This window comes from Mustelus asterias, chromosome 14 (assembly GCF_964213995.1).
Source record: "Mustelus asterias chromosome 14, sMusAst1.hap1.1, whole genome shotgun sequence".
Classification (NCBI taxonomy): Eukaryota; Metazoa; Chordata; class Chondrichthyes; order Carcharhiniformes; family Triakidae; genus Mustelus; species Mustelus asterias.
In genome coordinates this window covers 70,083,306-70,106,608 of record NC_135814.1, presented here as the reverse complement: position 1 = coordinate 70,106,608, position 23,303 = coordinate 70,083,306, and the positions used below count along the sequence as shown (strand labels likewise).

General features: G+C 40.9%; 1 protein-coding gene across 2 annotated transcripts in view; it reads right to left on the bottom strand.

The window, feature by feature from the left end:
• LOC144503766 (glutaminase kidney isoform, mitochondrial-like) overlaps positions 1-23,303 on the bottom strand; it is a 156,669-nt gene that overhangs the window by 34,394 nt on the left and 98,972 nt on the right. The window contains exon 15 of one of the 2 annotated variants that reach the window (XM_078228612.1): positions 18,907-21,545. The exons of the other annotated variant lie outside the window; for it this stretch is intronic. Coding sequence (XP_078084738.1) covers positions 21,417-21,545 — 129 coding nt within the window. The 3' untranslated portion in view covers positions 18,907-21,416. Of the gene's footprint in view, positions 1-18,906; positions 21,546-23,303 lie in introns of those variants that run through there. 2 annotated transcript variants of the gene reach the window in all.

The following is a 23,303-nucleotide window of genomic DNA, read 5'->3' as shown; positions in this document are numbered from 1 at the left end:
CCTAAGACTATGCCCCCTAGTTCTAGATTCCCAGTGGAAACAGCCACTGAGTGTCTACCCTGTAAAGCTCCTTCAGAATCTCCTGTTTCAATTAGATACCTGCTCATTGTTTAAACTCCAGAGTGTACTGGCCCAATTTATTCAGCCTCTTATCGTAGGCTAAACCTCCTATCCCAAGATAGTGAACATTTGCTGCACCATCTCCAATGCAAGTGCATCCTTCCTCACATTAAAGCATTTTTAAAAATTGCTCTGAATTGGTTTTCCGTCATATGCTCCATCTGTACATTTTGTACATCAAGTATGCTAACCATTGGTTAACTAGTTAGTTAAAAAACAGTTGGAACCAATTAATTAAGAATTAGTTTGTCAGACCAATCAAACACAATACAAGATGCCCTTCAACTCAAAGGGCTCATAAGTTTCCTTAACTGGGTATTTTCACAGCAGAACATATTAACATTTTGACATCTCCACTCTTCAGATCCGGGTAAAGAAACCAAAAACTTGCAACGAAAAAAAAGTAAATTGTGTGAAGAAGCTGACCCACTGTAGGATCAGAATGTGGTGGCGGTGTTTTCAAAGATTTTATGGTTTAGGTTATTGGGCCAAATTGTGTTCATTTAACACTAACAACTTAAACTTATGAGCATCATTAAAAAAGTCAAACAGTCTATATAGAAATCCTACAGTGCAGAAGGAGGCCATTCGGCCCATCGAGTCTGCACCGACCACAATCCCACCCAGGCCCTACCCCCACATATTTACCTGCTAATCCCTCTAACCTACGCATCTCAGGACACTAAGGGGCAATTTTTTTTTAACCTGGCCAATCAACCTAACCCGCACATCTTTGGACTGCAACTAACAATATACTGCAACGTATTCCCTGTCCTGAATTCATGACTGATTTTTTTCCCTTCCCTACCTGTTTAATCTGTTTACCTTCTGTATCTGGGGGAGACAGAGTAGCATCCTTTCACTTCTGCTCTAATGCTCTGTCCTATTTTCCCATTTCTAATGATTAACCTCGGAGCTCTGGATGAGCTATCATTTTAAGTTTTTGGCCATGCACTGGGCTGTGAAAACAAACCCAAGCTTTAAAGAAGCTGATCAGTCTGTCAAATGAATTTATGACTATTAACACTCACTGCTAAGACTTAAATATTTTAATCTTCCCATTGCTCTCAATTATCTTTCCTGTATCATTTTAACTACTTTGATTATATTATGAGGTCACCTATTGTATTTTTGTTTTTTAAAAAAAATGTCATACAAGTACTTATGTTTTTTTCTGAGCTCCTGACCACTCACTTTAGATGGTCAGACCATATTAGTCAGAGTTACACTCCAGTGAAACCAACTCAAGGCCATTCTGAAGGTGGAGACACAGAATGAAAACCTTCTGCGAGTACCAAGTTGAGAGAGATGCCCCGTGATAGATATATTTTGGGAGTGCAGCAATGTGTGAGCCATTGTTAAAGCAATAGAATAAACTTTAAACAGGCATTCAAACAGCATTGGAAGCCATACATTTAAACAACACGTCTCAGTTTAAGTGTGTTAAGAATTTCACAATACAATGATGGTCAGTTCAAATAAGAATATTGGAAGGAAGACAAAGAGGGAGGTTCAATCTCTCGGTGCTGCCTATGAGACCCTCAATGGGAGGGTCTCTTGCTCCCTTGCTCCTCGATCACAGGCTGTGCTGACAAAGCTGCTGGACTGTTCACCTTGCTTCCGCCTTCATCCAGATTGAAAAATTGCAGTACTGGCGAAATGAAGCCCTTAAGTATTGAGGTCTGATATAAAGACTAATAAAAGACCACGAGGTCAGTGGAAATAAACTACTGGAACTGTTTATTAACATATCTGTTCTCCAGCACAAGGACTGGCTAGGCAAGCTGAGTCCTGGGTCACCTGACCCGTTCTCTTAAAGGGGCATGCCCCAACATACATAACCCTACCCCCCCTTTAAAACACCCCATATAACATGTATATTTTTAACACAATTATATAAATACACAATTCAACTATATACAAAAATAAACATGAAGAATTGTGAATGGCAATATCAACGTCCATTTAAAAGTCTACATTGACATAATCAGTCTATCTGGAGGACGACAGTTCCTGAACAATTGTCTTGCTGCCACCGAGCTCTGAGCATTCTTCCCCGCATTTCCAGAAACTCTTGAGCTTACTCTCTTGCCTGGTTACTGTCATCAGCAGCTTCTGCCAATGTTTCCTCTCTGGTCAGAACTCCCTCAGTTTCGGGAACACTAGACTCAGTCAGTTCCTCAGGTTCCTCTTGCAATAATTCCATGTCAGGGAGGACTTTCCTGCTTTGATGTGGAGCAGCCATCGGCTGATCCGTGCATTTCCTCCAGACCCATTCGTCCTGGGTGTGAACAGTGTATGACACTGGCCCTGTATGGGTCACCACTGTTGCAGGAACCCATTTCTCCCCACCATGTAGTTCCTCGCCAACACAGTTTCTCCCTTCCTGAACTTCCTTGTCTTTTCCTCTTTTCGGGTCATCTATCCTTCTCGGTTCTTTGTTACTTCTTGCGTCTCCTCTGGCCGCATCTGGTCAAAAGTGGTCCTCAATCTGCGGCTAAACATCAATACCACTGGGGAAACTTGGGTTGTTACATGAGGTGTGTTGTGACATGTGCTTAAGAATCAATTCCCTCGCCTTCCCAGGAAACCCTCCACTTGGGGAACCTTAAATGCCTGTTTTAAGATCTGGACAAAACGTTGGACCTCGCCATTTGTCACAGGTGGTATGGAGCTGACCTTGGTGATCGAGGTAGTCCTCAAATTCCTTTGCCACAAGCTGTGGCCCACTGCCACTCATTATTTGATCAGGGCCTCCAAAACGAGCAAACTCATGGAGTTGCTCTATAGTCACCTACACAGACTTCATAATTGCTACTTCTGCTGAGTGAATGTTGCATCGCGACCTCCTTCAGAGCTCCCAGCATCATACATGCCAGTCTTCAGCCAATTCAATTCACACCATACAATATCAAGAAACGGCTGAAGACACTGGATACCTCAAAGACTATGGGTCCTGACAACATTCCAACAATAATACTGGAGATATGGCCACACCCATAGACAAACTGTTCCAGTACAGCTACAACACTGGCATCTACCCAGCAATGTGGAAAATTGCCCAAGTGTGTCCTGCCTACAGAAAGCAGGACAAATGCAATCCAGCCAATTACCGACCCATAAGTAAACTCTTAATCATCAGCCAAGTGTCAGAAAGCATCATTGACAATGCCATCAAGCAGCACTTACTCAGCAATAAACTGCCCACTGACATTCAGTTTGGGTTTCACAAGGGCCACATTGCTTCTGACTTCATAATAGTCTTGGACCAAACACAGACAAAAGAGTTGAACTCAAGGATGAAGTGAGAGAGACTACATTTGACTATGGGGCCCTAGGAAAACTGGAATCAATGAGGATCAGGCACAACTCTCCACTGGGTGGAGTCACACTGAGCACAAAGGAAGATGGTTTGTTTGCTGGAGGTCAAGCATCTTAGTCCCAGGACATCATTGCAGGAGTTCCTCGGGGTAGTGTCTTGGACCCAACCACCTTCAGCTGCTTCATCAATGACCTTCCTTCCATCATAAAGTCAGAAGTTGGATGCTCACAGATGATTGCAGTGTTCAGCACCATTCAAGACTCCTCAGATACACAGACGGTGTCCCTATGTAACAAGACCTGGACACTATCCAGGCTTGGCTTTATAAGTAACGTTTGTACCATAGGTTTAGGCAATGACCTTCCCCAGCAAGAGAGAATCTAACCACTGCCCCAAGACATTACTATCGCTGAATCCCACATTATCAACTCCCTAGGGGTTACCATTGATCAGAAACTCAACTGGACCAGTGATATGAATACTGTGGCCATAAGAGGTCAAAAACTAGGAATTCTACACCCAGTAACTCACCTCCTGACTCCTCAAAGCCTGTCCACCATCTACAAGGCAGAAGTCCGGAGTGTGATGGAATACTCTCCACTTGCTGGATGAGTGCAGCTCCAACAACACAAGTTCAACACCATCCAAGACAAAACAGTCCACTTGACTGGTATGCCATCCACCACCGATGCACAGTAACAGCAGTGTGTACCATCTACAAGATGCACTGCAGGAACTCACCAAGGCTTCTTTGACAGCACCCTCCAATCCCACAATATCTACCACCTGGAAGCAGCAGAAGCGTGGGAACACCATCATCTGGATGTTCCCCTTCAAACTACACACCACCCTGATTGGAGAAATATTGATGTTGCTTCTGCCACTGGGTCAAAATCCTGGAACTCCCTTCTTAACAGCACTGAGTGTTCCTACAACACAGGGACTGCAGTGGTTCATGAAGGCAGCAAATTACCACTTTTTCAAGGGTTATTATGGATGGGCAATAAATGCTGGCTGACCCAGCAATGCTCACATCCCATGCACAAATAAAAACCCTCCTGGCACAAGACTTCCATCCAAATTGAACGTTGTGGTGAAACCTGTGGTTTGCAAGCTGTTGATGCATTGAATATGGTTTTAAAGTTTTTATTTTTTGAGACAGTCCCTAACTGGAAAGAGGAAGCAAAAATCTCAGGGATCGGGGAAGTGTGAGGGTGGGAGTGGAGGGTGGGATTCCTGGCTGTGACATCAGAATTCTGAGAAATCAGCCTGTGATCTTCAATTGCTAGGATAACAAAATGCAATTGGGGAAAAAGACACAAAAATGAGAGGTCATATTTCAGCTGATGGTCAGAACAGTACAGACAGATAAAACAAGGTTATTGCTGTTGCTTCAGTTTTTACCGGAGCTGGCCATAGTGTTCCAGGGTGTGAATGATTGGATGAAGGTCACTGAGGGATATACACCACCAAGGCCGTTGTGAGCAGAGCTAAGAGGTTCTGCAGAAGTGTGCCCTTTTGGTGATAACTGTGTTGATGGAACGCAGATGGAGTAAGCTGTTGTCGAAGGTAACTTGGTGCCTAAACCCTGTGTGATGAAGGGAAGTTGAACTCTACTGCAAGAATACAAAGTAGTGAAGGACTTTGGAACTACATGTGACGTGGTGCCACATATATGCTAAGGGAGCTGCCAGTAAATTATTGAGACTTCTGTTTATTCAACTAATAAAAGTATAATTTATGGTTTCTGTTGAATACAATGCGCCTATTATTTCACATCTAATTTCAGTTTAGAGTTATAAAAAGTGAATTGTGTAGAAAGCAGGGGAGGACAAAATTTGTGTTAAGTGTTTGTGTGGCATAGGTGCAAGAGGGCAATCGGATGAGGGTGAGAGTGTTGACTATTGGGGTGGCACGGTAGCACAGTGGTTAGCACTGCTGCTTCACAGCTCCAGGGTCCCGGGTTCGATTCCGGCTTGGGTCACTGTCTGTGTGGAGTTTGCACATTCTCCTCGTGTCTGCGTGGGTTTCCTCTGGGTGCTCCGGTTTCCTCCCACAGTCCAAAGATGTGCGGGTTAGGTTGATTGGCCATGCTGAAATTGCCCCTTAGTGTCCTGGGATGCGTAGATTAGAGGGTAAAATATGTAGGGATATAGGGGAGGGCCTGGGTGGGATTGTGGTCGGTGCAGACTCGATGGGCCGAATGGCCTCTTTCTGTACTGTAGGGTTTCTATGATTTCTATATAGATGGGGATGAGAGTTGCAAAGTGAGAGGGGATTGGGTGGAGCTGCTGGGCAACTTGGGGGGGGGGTTACGCCACTCGTCTGTCCTGCCCTCCTGAAGTCCTGGATCCTCTTAGTGCACTGTCTCCAGTCTTTCGAGGGAGTGCATTCCTGCTGCTAACTTCCTCAGCCATTTCTATCTGTGCAACGACCCCTCCCCCCAAAATCATTTCTGCTGTTGCTATAGACACAAAAATCCAACTTCTGGTGAGCCATTCTAACTTATGACATGGTCCCTTTAATTAGAAACAGATCCATTGACAAATCTGTACACCCTCCACAATAGGTGGAGGAACCCAGAGATGAGATGCTAATGTAGTTCATTCGTTCCTTTACTTTTTGGGTTCCTGACCCACTAGTGGTCCTGCCGTTTGAGCAGGGATCAAATTGGGAAAATTCCTTCACTGGGTAAGGAGATTTGCACAGACTATAACAGTTGCACCCTTTCACTTACTCTCCACTAACATGTTTGAGAATAGTTTCAATTTCCCACAATTCTGATGGCAATTTTTATTCATTTGGCTTATACACTCTACAACTGTACCCACCATTTCCTTTCCAATATTTGGTGAACTGTAGTGTTTCTTTAGTGTAGCTAATTCCTTCCTATCACTATTTGTTAATTCATTTAAAAAGAATTACCCCAGGAACAAATATCAGATATTGTTAACACAATTTTATTATTCTCTAATATTTATTGCAATCATGTGCACAAACATGATCAAATAAAGAGCTACCTTGTACCAGCCTTTCCATTTCCTGTTAATAGATATAAATGACTCAGCTAGAGGTGAGATGAGTTTAAGTTTTTTTATTTGTGTCACAAGTAGGCTTACATTAACACTGCAATGAAGTTACTGTGAAAATCTCCTAGTCACCATACTCCAACGCCTGTTCGGCGTACAAAGGGAGAATTTAGCACGGCCAATGCACCTAACCAGCATGTCTTTCAGACTGTGGGAGGAAACCAGAGCACCTGCAGGAAAACCAAGCAGACACGGGGAGAACATACAGACTCCACGCAGATAATGACACAAGCCGGGTATCAAACCCGGGTCCCTAGTGCTGTGAGGCAACAGTGCAAACCATTCTGCCACCATGTCACCCCAACTACATTAGCATCTCACTTTTGGGTTCCTCAGCCCCTCACGGAGAGTGCACTGGTCTGTCAACTGATGTACTTTTAATTAAAGGGATCCTGCTATGGGTTAGAATGGCTCACCAGCAGAAATGATGAGGAGGGACATGGATGAGAAAGTTAGCAGCAGAATTTGCTTTAAAATTTCTAAAAATTAAGCTGCAGACTAAAGTTTAGAGAATCTTTCAAAACACATTAACAGCTGCCACTCTACGTCCAAGGCAACAGATCAACTATTTTTGCCAAAGAGTGATATCCCAAAAATGAAGGTAACTTGAACTAGCTTTCCTTAGAAGGCCTCTTGGACTCTCCTCAATACATCTTCAAATAACTTCAGCTCAAGACTGGCAAAACACCTAAACAACATTATATTTGGCAAAAAAAATCTATGGAAGAATGCACAAGCTTACCACACACTGAACAAAAATGATATCAACTCCAGACAAAAAATTACAATTCTGATTACTTATGTTAATTTTCTCCATTGTGTTCAAAGTCCAATTACTGACCAAAAGAATTCCATCATTTAAAACACAAACAATCCTTACCTAATCTCTCCCCTATTCTCATCACTTTCCAATTTAGATATTTCTCTGCACCACCTAAAATTCCTCATAAATTTGGCAAATAACATCCCTCAGTTTCAGTCATTGCTGTTCGAGTTTGTTGATCCTAGCTAACTGGAGCATTGAAACAATTAACCTCCCGGTTTCAAGTGTTTATTCTTCAGTGTCTATTATCCCTTTATTTTTGCTTAAATTATCAGGGTCTCTCTGTGGAGAACCCTGTCTGCAAGTCCATATTTGGCCTCCATAGTAGCAGTCCACTGCATTCCCCAAGACAACTGCTAATGTTTTTATGCTAAGCTTGCTTGTGTCTCAATTTATACGAATCACAATTATCTTTGATTAATACAACACCATTGCACTTTATTGACCTAATGAGGCTGTCCTTGCTAGAGTTGACAGCAGACTCTAAAATGACAGTACAAACCCATTGAATAAATACCTATTTAATGGGAATGTTTTAGAAAAAGGAGAATAATTACTTACATTCAAATGGAAAAGTTGTTGATTTATTACATTAGTGGTTAAAGTTAAGGATGCTGCTTTACAGGCATAATTCTGAGAGGACAGTGACAAGAATTCATTAGATGTACTTGAGGGTTTAAGCATTTTAAACAAATGAATATTGGAGAAATAGTTATAAAATGCATCTATTCTCACAGAATCACCCGCTATTGCTGCACAATGGCCCCATCATAAGCAGCTCAGTTGGCTAGTTTTGTCTCGCTTAATGCAAAGCTGTCATTAAGGGTTAGTTAATGAGTTTACTTTTTAGGCACTTTGAAATGTTTGCATCAATATGTCTAACACTTCATGTTTGTTTAACAAAAATGCCTGGATGAAAAACAACTTGCTTCCAACTGACAGGATTACAAAGCAGAATCCTGAATCAACACGTGCATCTTTTTTCCATTTACACATGTGGAAAAAGACCTAAACTAAGATACAAGAAAGCTCCATTAAAAAAAAATCAGCTAACATATTTAAACTTGACTGGCCAACAGCAGCCTGAATACTGTACAGATGAATGCCTCATTTAGTATACTATACACTGAGAAAGAGTTAGTCACTTGAAAGATGAGAGTTCCATTACTAGATTACTTCAGCAGGCAGGACGAAACAGCAGCAATACACAGAGATACATGATGACATATCCAGCACCAGCAGGCAGAGCTGAACAGCAGCAATACATTGAGATACATGATGCCATGCACAGCATCAGCAGGCAGAGCTGAACAGCAGCAATACATTGAGATACATGATGACATATCCAGCACCAGCAGGCAGAATTGAACAGCGCAATACATTGAGATGCATGATGCCACGCACAGCATCAACAGGCAGAGCTGAACAGCAGCAATACATTGAGATACATGATGCCACGCACAGCATCAGCAGGCAGAGCTGAACAGCAGCAATACATTGAGATACATGATGCCACGCACAGCATCAGCAGGCAGAGCTGAACAGCAGTCCCAGGGAAGGATTTTTTATAAAATCAAAGCTTTGTTGAAATTCATATACTATCCTCTTTCAGCCTCCTAGTTACCTTCTCAATTCAATGCCTTCCTTTAATAAAACTGTGTCTACACATACAAATTATACTGCATTTCAACCTGACTAGAGACATAGGACCAGGAATTCCCTGAAACGTTTAGCACCATTTTAGACCAGTTAAGTGCTACATCAAATCATTGGCCTCAAGAGGGTGGCATGCAATAGTTTCTTGGACCAGCACATTCGCATATCTGGGGAAAACCCACATAAAACTACGCTTAGCAAGCAACTCATGTCAAAAAACTGGGTGTCAAAAAAATGTAAGGCAGACACATTCATTTCTCTCAAAATTACTTTACTGCATTTGAACAAAATTATGAGTTCAACAGTCATCTGTGCCTAGAGAGCAGAGAGGCTTGACACCAAGCTGGATGTGAAACACATAGTAACATTCTTCAGACATCTAAGCACACAGTTCATCAGAAGATGAAGTCAGGATGAATGCATTTGAGTCACCTGAGGGGAGGTAACATTGATACCAACTCCCTCGTGCTCAGGACTACAGAACAATGCCAATGGTTTCACATGCTCAATAGGACAGGTATGGTAACACTACTGCACATTTCCCCCGTTTCTTCCTTGAGCACTCAGTACTAGTAATGTTATTCAGTAGAATTTCGATGCTTGTCAAACATGTGGCGATCACCATATTCGCCAGATGATACAAAGTATCTGCAATATTAATAAAGCAGATGCACCATCTTTGAAAAGTAGACTTATGGTTTTAAAATATCAGCAATCAAGACCAATGTACTCAATGCCAGAATCAGATGAACAGCTAAAAGAGGATTTTACAAATCAACTATTCTGCAAAGCAAAACTGCTATATATACACTTAAAAGTGGTGACAATATGTTTAAGTGTTCTGTTCCTGACAGTGTATTTCAAAAACACAAATTTCTTAAAAAGTTAACGGCCTCTATTTTATCAGAATTGATATGTTAAGTGACGCAGGGATGACAAAGAATGGACAAATCTCTACATGTTAGCTTCTGTGCTCTGACTCTTGCTTTGCTTATACTTTACTGTCTGAATATCTGGCTCATGGCCAACCTCCTGCAATCTAATATACCACTAATCACTATGTGGCAATTACCTTGTTAAGAAAGAATTGCTAGTTAAACACATGACATTGATTTTTTTTTAGTTTATTAGTGTGATAAATAGGCTTACATTAACACTGCAATGAAGTTACTGTGAAAATCCCTTAGTCATCACATTCCGGCACCTATTTGGGTACATTGAGGGAGAATTTAGCATGGCCAATGCACCTAAACCAGCATGTCTTTCAGACTGAGGGAGGAAACCTGCACAGACACAGGGAGAACGTGCAGACTCCACACAGACAGTGACCCAAGCCAGGAATCGAACCCAGGTCCCTGGAGCTAAATAGAGACAGTTGGAACCCTTTTGGTGTTGGGGAGCTTCTTGTGGGTCAGTAGCACTGACTGGATTAATTCTTCCACCATAGCCCTTTATTGTGAGTAACACCTTTTAGACCAATACGCCCTATTTGTTTCAATCACTGTTTCAACAGATATATTAACATGAAGGCTGGATGTTGTTCCACAACTCCAGCTTGCCAAAATTGCATATTTCAACACTCATTGGCAGCCATGCAGCACTGACCATCAAACATTGCTCATCTGTATTGCAAAAAATACCATTTACCAGCTAAACAAAACTAATCATTAGCATCCCTGTGTTAAGATTTCTTGAGAAAACTTTGAGAGCAATCGAACTACTGTCCTTCCAAAGGCTGGCACCATTTTCACAGCACAAAGCAGTCCTGTATCATTTAGGGGCACCATGAGAAAAAAGGAGCAGATAAGATAACTTAAAGAGTGGACTATTTTTCTTGTTTCATTGAGCAAGAGGTCCTTTAACTTTGAAGTCACTAGAAATTTAACAGCTGAACTATATTCCAGCAGTCTGACCAATACGTGCCTTCTGTTTAAAAGCAGCATGCACTAGTATACTCTTCATCCACTTAAGTGGGATGACACGGTGGCACAGTAGTTAGCACTGCTGCCTCACTGCGCCAAGGACCTGGGTTCAATTCCCGGCTTGGGTCAATGTCTGTGCAGAGTTTGCATGTTCTCCCCATGTCCTTCAAGTGTTCTGGTTTCCTCCCCGTCCAGAAGACGCACTGGTTAGGTGCATTGCCATGCTAACATCGCCCTCAGTGTACCCGAACAGGCGCCAGAGTGTGGCGATTTTCACAGTAACTTCATTGCAGTATTAATGTAAGCCTACTTGTGACACTAATAAATAAAACTTAAGCCATTTACCATACACTGCCAGTCTTACTCTTAATTACCTGTATCTTTGCATTAGAAACTGACACAAACTGGTCAAAGGAGGGTCACCAGAACAGGCTTTCAAAAGGGGCAGCATGGTGACACAGTGGTTAGCACTGCTGCCTCACGGCGCCAGGGTTCAATTCAGGCCTCAGGTCACAGTCTGTGTGGAGTTTGCACTTTCTCCCTGTGCCTGCGTGCATTTCCTCCGAGTGCTCCAGTTTCCACCCAGTCTAAAGATGTGCAGTTTAGGTTGATTGGCTATGTTAAATTGACCCGCGTGTCAAGGGATTAGCAGGGTAAATATGTGGGGTTATGAGAATAGGGCCTGGATGGGATTGTTATTGGTACAGACTTGATGGGCCAAATGGCCTCCTTCTGCACTGTAGTGATTCTATGATAATTAAACTACTGGCGCACTTAGAGGACAATTTTAGGGAACTTGAGAGATGTTTAGTTTTAGTCGTAAGCAATGCAGAAAATGGCAGCATCTTGCCAGCTTCAGGTCAGTGCCTGAGCACCTGTAATGTCACACTGTGAAGCATCACAGACAGGCTTCCATCTTCTTTAGCCTTCTTGATAAACTGTGGTGATGCTCATCCATTTTTGCTTTAAAATCCCCCTCAGAAGGAAGTGTGACAGGCAATACAAGACTGCTCCAAACCAACCTGCAGGCAACAATGGGCTCCACGTCAAGAGCCAGCTGTCCTGGGATGTGGTCCATTTCACTCCCATGAACATACTGTGCAGCTTCCTGCAATCCTGTACCTCAGGATGGCAATAAGACTACAGGTGTCCACAGGAAATGAAACACCTCCTGACATTGAGTGGACAGCAAGAGGGACATGAGGGTTCCAAACATGTCAGTGGTCTGACAATCACAATGAAGTACAAGTCTATAGGTAGGATGCAAATAAAATTGAACAATGTTTATCTTCAGAAAGTTTCAATAAAAAAAATCTATGACTCAGTTCTGTACATAACAGCTCATCCTGACACTTCATTTTCAAAGGTATAACTTCAGATGCATCAGTTCAAAAATGTTCCATCTAAAGTGGCACTAGCTCTTTGATGGGCACGTATATGGGGTCAATCACTAGCAGGCAATAGACCAGTTTCAGATTAGAGAAAACTCAGGTATGCATTAAAACAGCACATAAATACCAAACCAGCTTTTCTGCGATTATCCTCCCTGGAAAATTGCCCTAGTCATTGGCAATACTGAAAACTTGAAATTTGCACCCCCCACAAATATTCAATTTTCCATCTAGGAATGCAAATATTTGTAAGCAACATGACTTCTGCAGTTGCAATGGTGTTATATGGTCTGTACATCATTATAGATGTCGATGATGCAAGCTGGCTCCATGTGAATACACTAGCTGCAAATCTCAGATCTGGACAAGGTAGTCTCTGGTTCTCATTGGGATCAGGCTTAGTTCAAATTCCACTTCAGACTTGATGTATACATGTAGGCCTATACTTCTGTACAATACCGAGGGAGTGCTGCATTGTCACAACTACTCTCAAACTAATTTAAAGCATTTGCCTATTTGATGAAAAATATGTCATGACAATTTGTTTCAAAGAGCATGGGGATCTAGGTGTCCTAGATTGTGCAATAATTAATTTCACTGTTGGTCCCTGGGACTCTGTGCGCAAATTGGCTGCAAAGTTTGTCTACCTGACCACAACTAAGCTTAAGTAATGAATGGATTTAGGAATGCTTTGAGCTGATCCAATAACATGAAGGTGCTATATAAATGCAAGTTTTTAACATTTTCCACCATAATCCCAGAGAATTTCTTGATCAGAATTTAAAATCTAACGGGGCAGGATTTTTGCACTAAAGACAATGGTAGTTAGTGCTTTACGTTTTTACATGTATCACGCAATATCACTAATCAGTAATCCAGAGTTAATTTGTACTCATTCTATGCTTAAAGATATGTTGTATTGCACCAATAATGTGAATTTGCTCTCAATTTTAGAAGAGCATTATTCCCTTCCTCACCATTGCAACCTTTTCTTTCAAAAACAAGATAGCAATTTTCAAGTAATGGCCACTTTGCACTGTATCCCAGTGCCAGAGACTGGGATGTGAATGGTTAAAAACACTGCCTCATAATTAAATTTCACTCGAAGAATTTTGCACTGCTGAGGTTGGCAATTCAGGCAACCAAGTGCCATGTTTTTTTTTAAACAAGTCCTTCAATTTAAATAAAACAGACAACATTCTGAAGTATAATTCTATCCATTTGCGACAAATGGTGCGGAATACACATAGGATCAGGCTCTTCCTGTGAAGTAGTCCTCCGTAGTTAAGCCAATATAATTTTTTCATCAATTTTAATCATCTTGCTACACAATCAGGCAACTGTACCTGTTGAAATCTATTAATAGCTGTGGTTATTTGTTTATTGATATATGCTATCAGAGTACAACATGCAATCCTGACTCTGAAGGCTGAATTTTCATGTCCTCCTCATAGAAACTCTACAGTGCAGAAAGAGACCATTTGGCCCATCGAGTCTGCACCGACCACAATCGCACCCAGGCCCTACCCCCATATCTCTACATATTTACCCACTAATCCCTCTAACCTACGTATCTCAGGACACTAAGGGGCAATTTTAGCACGGCCAATCAACCTAACCCGCACATCTTTGGACTGTGGGAGGAAACTGGAGCACCCGGAGGAAACCCACGCAGACACGAGGAGAATGTGCAAACTCCTCCACACAGACAGTGACTCAAGCCGGGAATCGAACCCAGGAAATCGAACCCTGGAGTCAAGAATGACCCAAACTTCTCCTCCCCTCCCACCCACCAACCAATTTAAATTTCTCATATAAGTAAATGGGGCCATAAAGCCGGAAGAGGTTCAAGTCATGATTCTGAATGCATATCCTGACATTGGGATTGCCATCAACAGTCTAAGGAGAATTATTTTTAATGAGTCCCAGGGCAGGTGGGTTTTGGAAGGTTTCTGAAAACCCACCTTGTTTGAGTACTTGGGAACCTTGAAAGGGGGGGGGGGGGGGGAGGGGGGGGGAGAAGGGGGGTGTGGCTGCTGAGGAGTCAGGAGCATCTTGATAGCTAAGTGTTAAACATTTGGACAATTTCACGTCATTATCAGATGCTGTATTGCAAGTTGTGTGTGTGTTTTACCACAGTGATTGATCGGATCATAGGGCTTTGTTCAGAAAAGGTAAGCTGACCATCAGCATTATTTAAGTGTTCAGATGTATTAGAATACTTTACGGAAAAAGTGCAAGTATGCATTTGAACTGAAGAAAACAGTGCTTGGGAACTTCATCATGCCATAATCTGAAGTGATTTAACATCCACGGGACTTTACATTTGTAAAGTATTAGCCTGCAGCTTTGACTTAGAGTAAAAAAGAGCCACCTGCACCACTTTGATTGATAGGATATCTGGTGTAACTTACCAAACCATCTACTTTTCCAGTTTCAATAGACTCCGTTGTTTTGATAGCTGAGCCGGAGTGCTTGGATGAATTTCAAAAGTTAAAACCACTTATCTCAGCAAGGGGTTGTGTCCTATTGAATTTGACAATTTTAAGCAGTTAAATAATCTGTTTTTGATGCAGTTATTGAATAGATGCGTGTGTTTATGTACGAATGATCACTTTAGGGCATGTAATTTTTTTTGAGTCTAGTTGTTTTCAGTACAAATGATTGTGTGTTTTGAGTGACAGCTCCATTAGATTGTTAGAGGTGCAATTATTTCATGTCCCTTTCAACAGCCATTGCTGTCACATGGCTCCAGAGGATTTTACATAGTGGATACTGGGTGAGCAACAATGGAGACAGGCATGGAAAACAGGAGGAGGGGGCATGGGAACAGGTGGGGAGGTGATGAGATAGAGAGTTAGTGGAGGATGAAGGTTAGAGAGCACAAAAACAATGTTGGAGATCTGGACTGAAGCCGCACAGAACCAAACCAGGCCTTTTGCCTTCTAACCAGCCCACCTCAGCACCTGCACTTCTCCAACACTGCCTCAGGAGTTAGGAAACCCAAACCCTGCCCTATCACATCACCAGCAAACAAAAAGGTGGTTGGGGTAAGTGGAAAGAGAAAAGAGAAGAACAGGAAAAATGACAGGCTCAAGTTTCCAAAGTCAGGGAATGGTCCTACTCCCGTTTCCTTCCCCCTACTCACGAAAATCCACTTTAGGCATCTTTTACCAGCCCACTTTGTTTATTCTACCCTTGATGACACCTTGGCTATTACGGTTCCACATTAATGTTGTCCTTCCCCAACTACTTACCCATCCCATCTTTCAAAAGCTTCCCCATATCACTGATATTATTCGTCAATTCCATCCCAACTCATTCATCAAGCAATATCTATTTCCATCTCATACGAGCCTGGGGATGTTTTACTATGTTAAAAAGAATTCCAGTGACATCTCTTTTTACCAAAAATTGACAAATTTGGTTATTTTGATAGCAAAATAAACACAACATGAGATTTAATAGTTTTATTAAATACAAAAAAAATGCAAGTAGTTACAGAAACAAATGTAAACTAAATGTTGGTCACTGTTGAGAAACAAAATACATGCAATGAAGCAGAAAAATGCAAACAAGATACTGGAAGTGCAATTTATATAAAAAACAAAAACATTAAAACTCAAACACTATATACAAAGATTTATAGCATTTAAAATATTACATCCTACAGTACATTCATATATTCTGCAACTACACTTTTTTCCTTGGATGTTTCAGATTATCTTTTGATCAACAAATCTATTAATTCTTAAGGCAGCCTGTTTATATTGACCAACCCAGTATTAGGAAGATGGTAAATATTACCCCATCTGCTCCACAACACAATGGCAGCAGCTCAAGTTGCTGATGTTACAAATGCATTGGAAAATACTAGAATACTGGTGTTCTTCTGGAATGATAAAAGTGCCTTCCAGGTAACAGAGCAAACACTGAATGTTGCACTGCAAGTATTTACACTAACAATATTACTATAAAAATATATCATGATCCCAATGTTTCTAAGGGACTTGTGTAAGGTTTAAACTGGAATGAAATGGATAATGAACTATTAGCATAATTGGGGCTTTAGCCTTGTATTACACAGAAGGTGCAACCTATGCACACATTGATTTATTGTATTATACAAATCCTGTGAAGAAAATTGACCTGCTACCTATTTAAATCAAACTCATCTAATACTTTGAAGGAACATCGCCTTCCAATAGCATAGAATTTGCTGGGCAATGCAAGTGCATTCTGATTTTGATGGGCTGTATAGTATTCTACTTTCCCCTTCTTTCTTTGAATGGATTAATATGGATTTCCTAGACCAACCAGTATACATTTGGAAACCAAAGTTCACTGAAATACTTACAATTTACAGCTTTGATGTATATTTAATTAGCATTTGGTCAAAATGTGAAAGACGGTTACATCGTCATTGGTATACCAAAATCAGATTATATTGTCAATAGTAAATATTGTTCTTTATACCAACCATTAGGTACAAAACCAAATATATTAAATCTACCTAATCCAGTTTCTCATTAAAAAACAAATCAAGTAATTGTTAATTTTCTACCCTGCCCATAATGGAGCTCAATGCCCAAACAGTGATTATATTCATAACTTTTTATACTAGGTTTTATTAACATGAAAAAATTGGAAAAATACAATTTGGGATTTTGAAATCAGAGGCTGCTTAGGGCTAGTTTATACTTAATCAATAAAGTGAGAATGTTGCCCATAATACTGCTTTGTCAAAACTACCTCAATTTCAATCCAAGCACTGACCAAAATGCAAAGTACTAATGAATTTTCCATCTGACAAGTGACCCAAAATCTACTTTGCTCTACACTGAACAAATACCAACTTTACTTACATATTTTGTACATTTTTTTTGTAGACAAATTTCCACTTAAGGCTAGATGAATCTACCAAAATAAAATTCAAACCAGCCAGAGAAACAACAACTAGGAGCATAGTAACAGGAGTAAGTCATTCAACCCTTCAATCTTATTTCACCATTTTAATGGAGCACAGCTATCGATATTTCAGATTTATCCACTTCAAACCAGGTTAGCCATATGCAAAGCATTAGCAGTTCATTGCCAGCATACCAGCCAAGTTGCTAATTCAAGCTGCCCATCTTCAATAAAAACAACAAGAGAGCTCATATCATATTCATATATAGATTTAGCATTATAATTAGTAAAATGGGTGGCAGAGAATAACTATAAAACTCCGGACTAATTCTACACAATGCTGCAATGTGAAAAAAAAGTCACTGAAATATTAATTACCAACTACAAATTTTCCAGAAATAGAAAATCTGCTCAAATGGAAATATATCTATTTGCTGCTCTCCTTGAACTCATATATATGTACATAATCGATTAAAGTTGTCAACACGTTGTAATACATGTCTAAAGCAAATATCGACGTCTGCATAATGAATTACAACTAATTTACTTATTTATATGCCAACCACGGAAGTTAAAACTCAAAAGCAAGACAAGTTACAGCGGGACAGGGATCAGTATAAAATCCTTATACACCAAATGCCTCTTGATTGGTCTAATAGCATACCAAGTAACAAAATACATTGTTTGCATCATTATTCCAACTATCATTTCTTACTTTCACCTTGGGTTGGCTTGTCATTTATTGCTTGTAAATAAACTCCAGCCAATGTTAAGCCAGGTCCATTTTTAGTATTATCACATTTCCATCATATCTGGCACATTTTCCACACAATACACTAGTATAGCTTACACAGAATAGGCCTACTAATGTAAGCTTTCCAAATGTTATGTATTAAAACTCAGGTTTATCCTTAAATTATAGAATCCTACAGGGCAGGAGGCCATTCAGCTCGTTGAGTCTGCACTGACCACAATCCCACCCAGGCCCCATCCCCACAACATCATGCATCCACTCTAACTAGTCTGCCAGATACTAAGGGACAATTTAGCATGGCCAATCCACCTATCCCGCACATCTTTGGACTGTGGGAGGAAACTGGAGCACCCGGAGGAAACCCATGAAGACACAGGGAGAACGTGCAAACTCCACGCAGACAATGACCCAAGCTGGGAATCGAACCGAATCCCTGGCGCTGTGAGGCAGCAGTGCTAACCACTGGGCCAGCATACTGCCCCAATTCAACAAGAATCCTTTAAACAACAATGATGTAATGCCCTATCTGCAATGCAGCTTGCATTCTCCTAAAGGCAATATCCTGAACGCAGTCCCCATATACTCTTTGCTTGGTCGGAGAATGCTGCTCATTCTGGGATTCAATCTTATTTCAGTCTTTTCATTTGATACACTCAGGTTAGTACAGCCACAAATCCTAACCCAAGTAATACCCTCTTTTCAGCTACTTGAAGGCACCAGCTACTGGTAACATCCACCATTTAGTTAAACGAGGAAAGGAGGGGCAACTGAAGAGGAAGAATCCACCTAAAAACCCCTAAACCAAAATAAATCTTCAGGAGGGAAAGACAATTGTGTATGCGCTCCTTAGGTTATTTTTGCATTTCCTTTTCAACACATCATCTTTGTTCTAACAGTTCAATGGTCAACATCAACACCTTTCATTTACATAGCATCTTTAATATAGCAAAACATCTCAAGCTGCAGCACAGCAGTGCAGACAAGAAAATGACAATGAACCAAAGCAGAAGATATTACAAAAAACCAACCACATCCTTGGTCAAGGAAGTAGGTTTTAAGAAGGTCTCAAGAGGATTGCAAGAGCGTGAGTGAGATGGATAGACAGTCTTGGGAGGGAAGTCGCCGGATTTAAAGCCTAGGCGGCAGAACGCATGGTGACAAATGATGGGACAAAGGGAGTGGGGGAGGGTGCACAAAAGTGCAGTGCTGGAGGAATGGAAAATCCTTGGGAGGGCTGGCAGAGATTACAGAAATAGGGAGACACAAAAATTTGAACACAAGGATGAGAATTTTAAAAGTCCAGATGTTGGTGGACCAAGAGCCATTATAGGTCAGAACACACAGGGGTGATGAGCGAGTGGGATGGTGCAGGCTAGAATATGGCAACAGAAAGTTTTGAATTTGCTCCAGTTTATGGAGGGATGGAGTTGGGAGATCAGTCAAGAGAGCACTGAAATAGTCAATTCTGGAGATAATGAAAACAGAATTCCAACACCAGCTAAGCTACAGCTAGAGCATTCACACCACAATGGCGGAGGATACAGGAGCTAATTATAGGGTCAAAAAGGGCACCAGAGTTTTGAAATGTATGGTTTAGTGCACAGCAACAGTCAATGGGGCAGATGGAATCAGTGGCCAGGAAGCAGAGCTTCGCTCGTTCCAATATTCTATTGAGACTCATCTAAGGATGGATGTTGGACAAGAAATCGAGCCTTTTTTTGATTCATTGCAGAGATGTGAGCTTTGCTGGTAAGGGCAATATTTGTTGCCCATCTTCTAGGATTGCCACAGTCCATCTGGTAGACACACCCATAGCACTATTCGCAAAAACTCCTGGTTTTTGGCCCAGCAGTGAAAGATCAGCAATATAGTTTCAAGTCAGGATGATGTGTGGTTTGGAGGGGAACATACAGGTGGTAGTGTTCTCATGTCCTTTTAGGTCAAAAAGGTCATGGGGTCAGAATGTGCTTTTGAAAAACTCTTGGTGAGTTGCTGCAGTACATCTTATAGATTGTACACAACTGACACTGTGCACTGGTGGCGAGGGACTGAATTTATTTTCAAAGTGGACGGGGTATCAATCGAGCAGCATGTTTTATCCTGGATGGTTCAAGCTTCTCAAATGTTTCATCCAGACAAGTGGAGAGGATTCCAAATGTGTGAGGACAGGATTTGGGGAGTCAGGTGGTGAGTTACTCGCCACAAAATTTCCAGATATGCTCTTGTAGCCACAGTATATACATAGCTGGCGTAGTTCAGTTTCTGGCCCACAGGATGTTGCTGTGACATTCAGTGATGATAATATTGTTAAGTGTCATAGGGTGATGGCGAGATTCTTTCTTGTTGGAGATGGTCATTGCCACTTTTATGGCGTGAATGTTATTTGTCACTTATCAGCCCAAGCCTGAATGTTGTCCAAGTCTTTCCAAAAGCAGGTTTGGACTGCTTCAGGGTCTGCAGTTTCTAATGGTACTGAACATTGCAGTTATCAACACATATCCCCACTTCTGACCTTATGATGAAGCAGCTAAAGATGGTTGGGCCAAGGACACTATCCTGAGAAACTGTTGCAGCGATGTCCAGGGGCTGGGACAATTGGTCTTCAACAACCACGAACAGCTTCCTTTGTGCTGGGTAAGACTCCAACCAGTGGTGACCTTTCCCCGATTTACATTGACTTCAATTTTGCTTGGGATCCTGGATGCACCTTGGTCAAACACTGCCTTGACATCAAAGGCAGTCACAATCATAGCACCGAGTTCAATTCTTTTTCCCCCCCATAATTGGACCAAGGCTGGACTCCTGCTGTCAAATAACCCTGGTGGAATCCAAACTGAGCATTAATGAGCACGTTATTGCTGAGTAAGTGTCACTTGATTGTACTGTCGACAAAACCTTCCATCACTGCTGATGAGTGGGAGTAGACTGATGATAATTAATAGAATTGAATTTGCTCTGCTTTTGATGGTCATGCCATCAGATGACATCATCAAATGGCAGTAGGTAAATGAGAAATAGGAGGTGGCCTTAAAAGGATTGTTGTGGGTCTCCAGAGATAATGCAGCACAGGTGCAATGGAAGTCATTACAGAAGCTTCACTGGCTACAACTGGAATGGCTAGAGCAGTCCCACTCACTGGACAAATAAGCAAAAAGGTGCAGGAGAATGGTGTGTTACAGCATTAGAGGAAGGACTTTCACACAAGAAACTGCTAGGGATTGATGCATTAACAATGTTCATGGTTGCTGAAGCAATTATTGTATTACATTAAACAAGCAACAACAGAAACAAAATAAAAATAAGCTCAAAGTGCTAACACGATAAAAGCTCGTGTACAAACAAATGTTTCAAATAGGTTCAGAATTAAAGATCATCCAGATGAGCGAGATCATGAATGAAATCCAACTGCTTTTGCTTCTTATACCAAAACCTTACATTCTATACACTACGGTAGTGGAAGAATCCTCCTCATTTGGGTCAGGTGATATTTTTTTCCACAGAGTCCCATTAAGTGCAAGCTCTTTCTGTAGATTTTCATAATCCATTGATCCGAAGGAAGGCTGGTATTTTAAGCAACATGAATAATTAGATCTTGATTTTAAGACCGATTGTCATAAACTAATTATTCCACTAATACTTCATAAATCTCCCCACCCCCTCATGTAAATGCTTCAGCACTGATCCAAATAAAATATTTTTTCTTCTAATAACATGCTTAGGTTCCCAAAATCAAGAACTTCATAATATGTTTGAACTAAACCTGCTATTCTATGAAACCATAACACTTGTAAAAACATCTTTGCTCAACTGCCCTGAAAAATGCTAAGCACATTTAACACAATAAGTATTGTAACAATAGTTAACAAATACAGTCACGAGTAATTATACAGACTGATGAAATAAGAAGTTCATTCTGATCCATTTTGTTTATGTAACTGATTTGTCTACTTTGAAAAGAGAATCTGGCTGCCAATTTATTTGAGTAGCATTACCAAGCAGTAGATACGGTAGGTCATGCAGTAAAACGAGGTGACCTGACACCATAAGATCATGCTTACACTCTGTCTCTTTATGCCTTCTAAATGCAGAGCAAAATGTACCAGCACAATATATAGTGTTGTAAATGAAATCTTAGAGAAAAAATGTTGAATAGTCAAAAGCCTTTCAATTTTCACTTTTGAGAAATAAATTCCAGCAATTCCAATTGATCTTAGCATTATAAAATAACATCTCCCATTCCTTCTGCTGAGTGTTACATACACGCAATGCAAGCCTCTTGTGTCAAGAGTCAACATTCCCAACTCTTACCTCTGCCTCTTTTTATTTCCAGTTCCAATGAAGAGTCAACACAAAACATTTGCAAAACCTCAAAAGATCCATATACTCCCATTTTGTTTTTAGCCCTTATTTAGGTACTACTGCTGTATTCAGATATTGCTTGCTAACCTGTTCTTATTTAACTGTACAGGGCTCCATCGAAGGCTGATAAAAACAAAAACTAACCCCGCCAGAGGGTTTTAGAACAAAACCACTGACTTCTTTATAAGCGATCTAGAATCAACACAAAATGAAAAATGAAAACTGGCAGGCTGGAAGAAACAGAAGACTCTGTAGAAAGCTGTAACAACCAAAGGGATCAAAGCTATATAGAAGCATTAAAAAACTCCCATCCACTGTAAGAATGAATGCAGTTTACCATCGATTCATAGCGGAGAACATAAAACAAACCAAATGTAAATCAACAGATCATGACACTACAAGCAGAAGTACAGTGGTTTAGTTTTAATTTAACTATATCAAGGGTAAAGGAAAGATTAATTAACAAAGCCATTGTGTGAAGTGGACCAGATAATTTGTTCCAGTGCAACACATTTCAGGGTATGAACATTTATGGAAATTATTAAAAAGAGTTAAAACAGCTTACAAATGGTAAGTGTGGTGTATATCCAACTACATGCCAAAAACTTTGCATCACCAATCCACAACAGCAACTAGCCAATGACTAGCAAGCGTGGCTTGAATCACACTGCAAATCCATAAGTAGAAAGCTGTCTCTACATTTCTGATCAGATGCACAGAAACATCTGAAATAAATGAATAGAATGTAGCTAGGCAGTGCTCAGGAAGCACCATGAAGCAAAGACACAAGCGTGAAAACTGAATTACGTTAGTGAATACACAGAAGATCTAGCATTATCTGCCTGGAGAAACAAAGAGTTAACATTTCAGGCGGATGACCTTTCTGCACAATCTGATCCTCAGAAAAGTTACTGAACTGAAACATTAACCCTGTTTCTCCCTAGATAAATGCTGCCGGC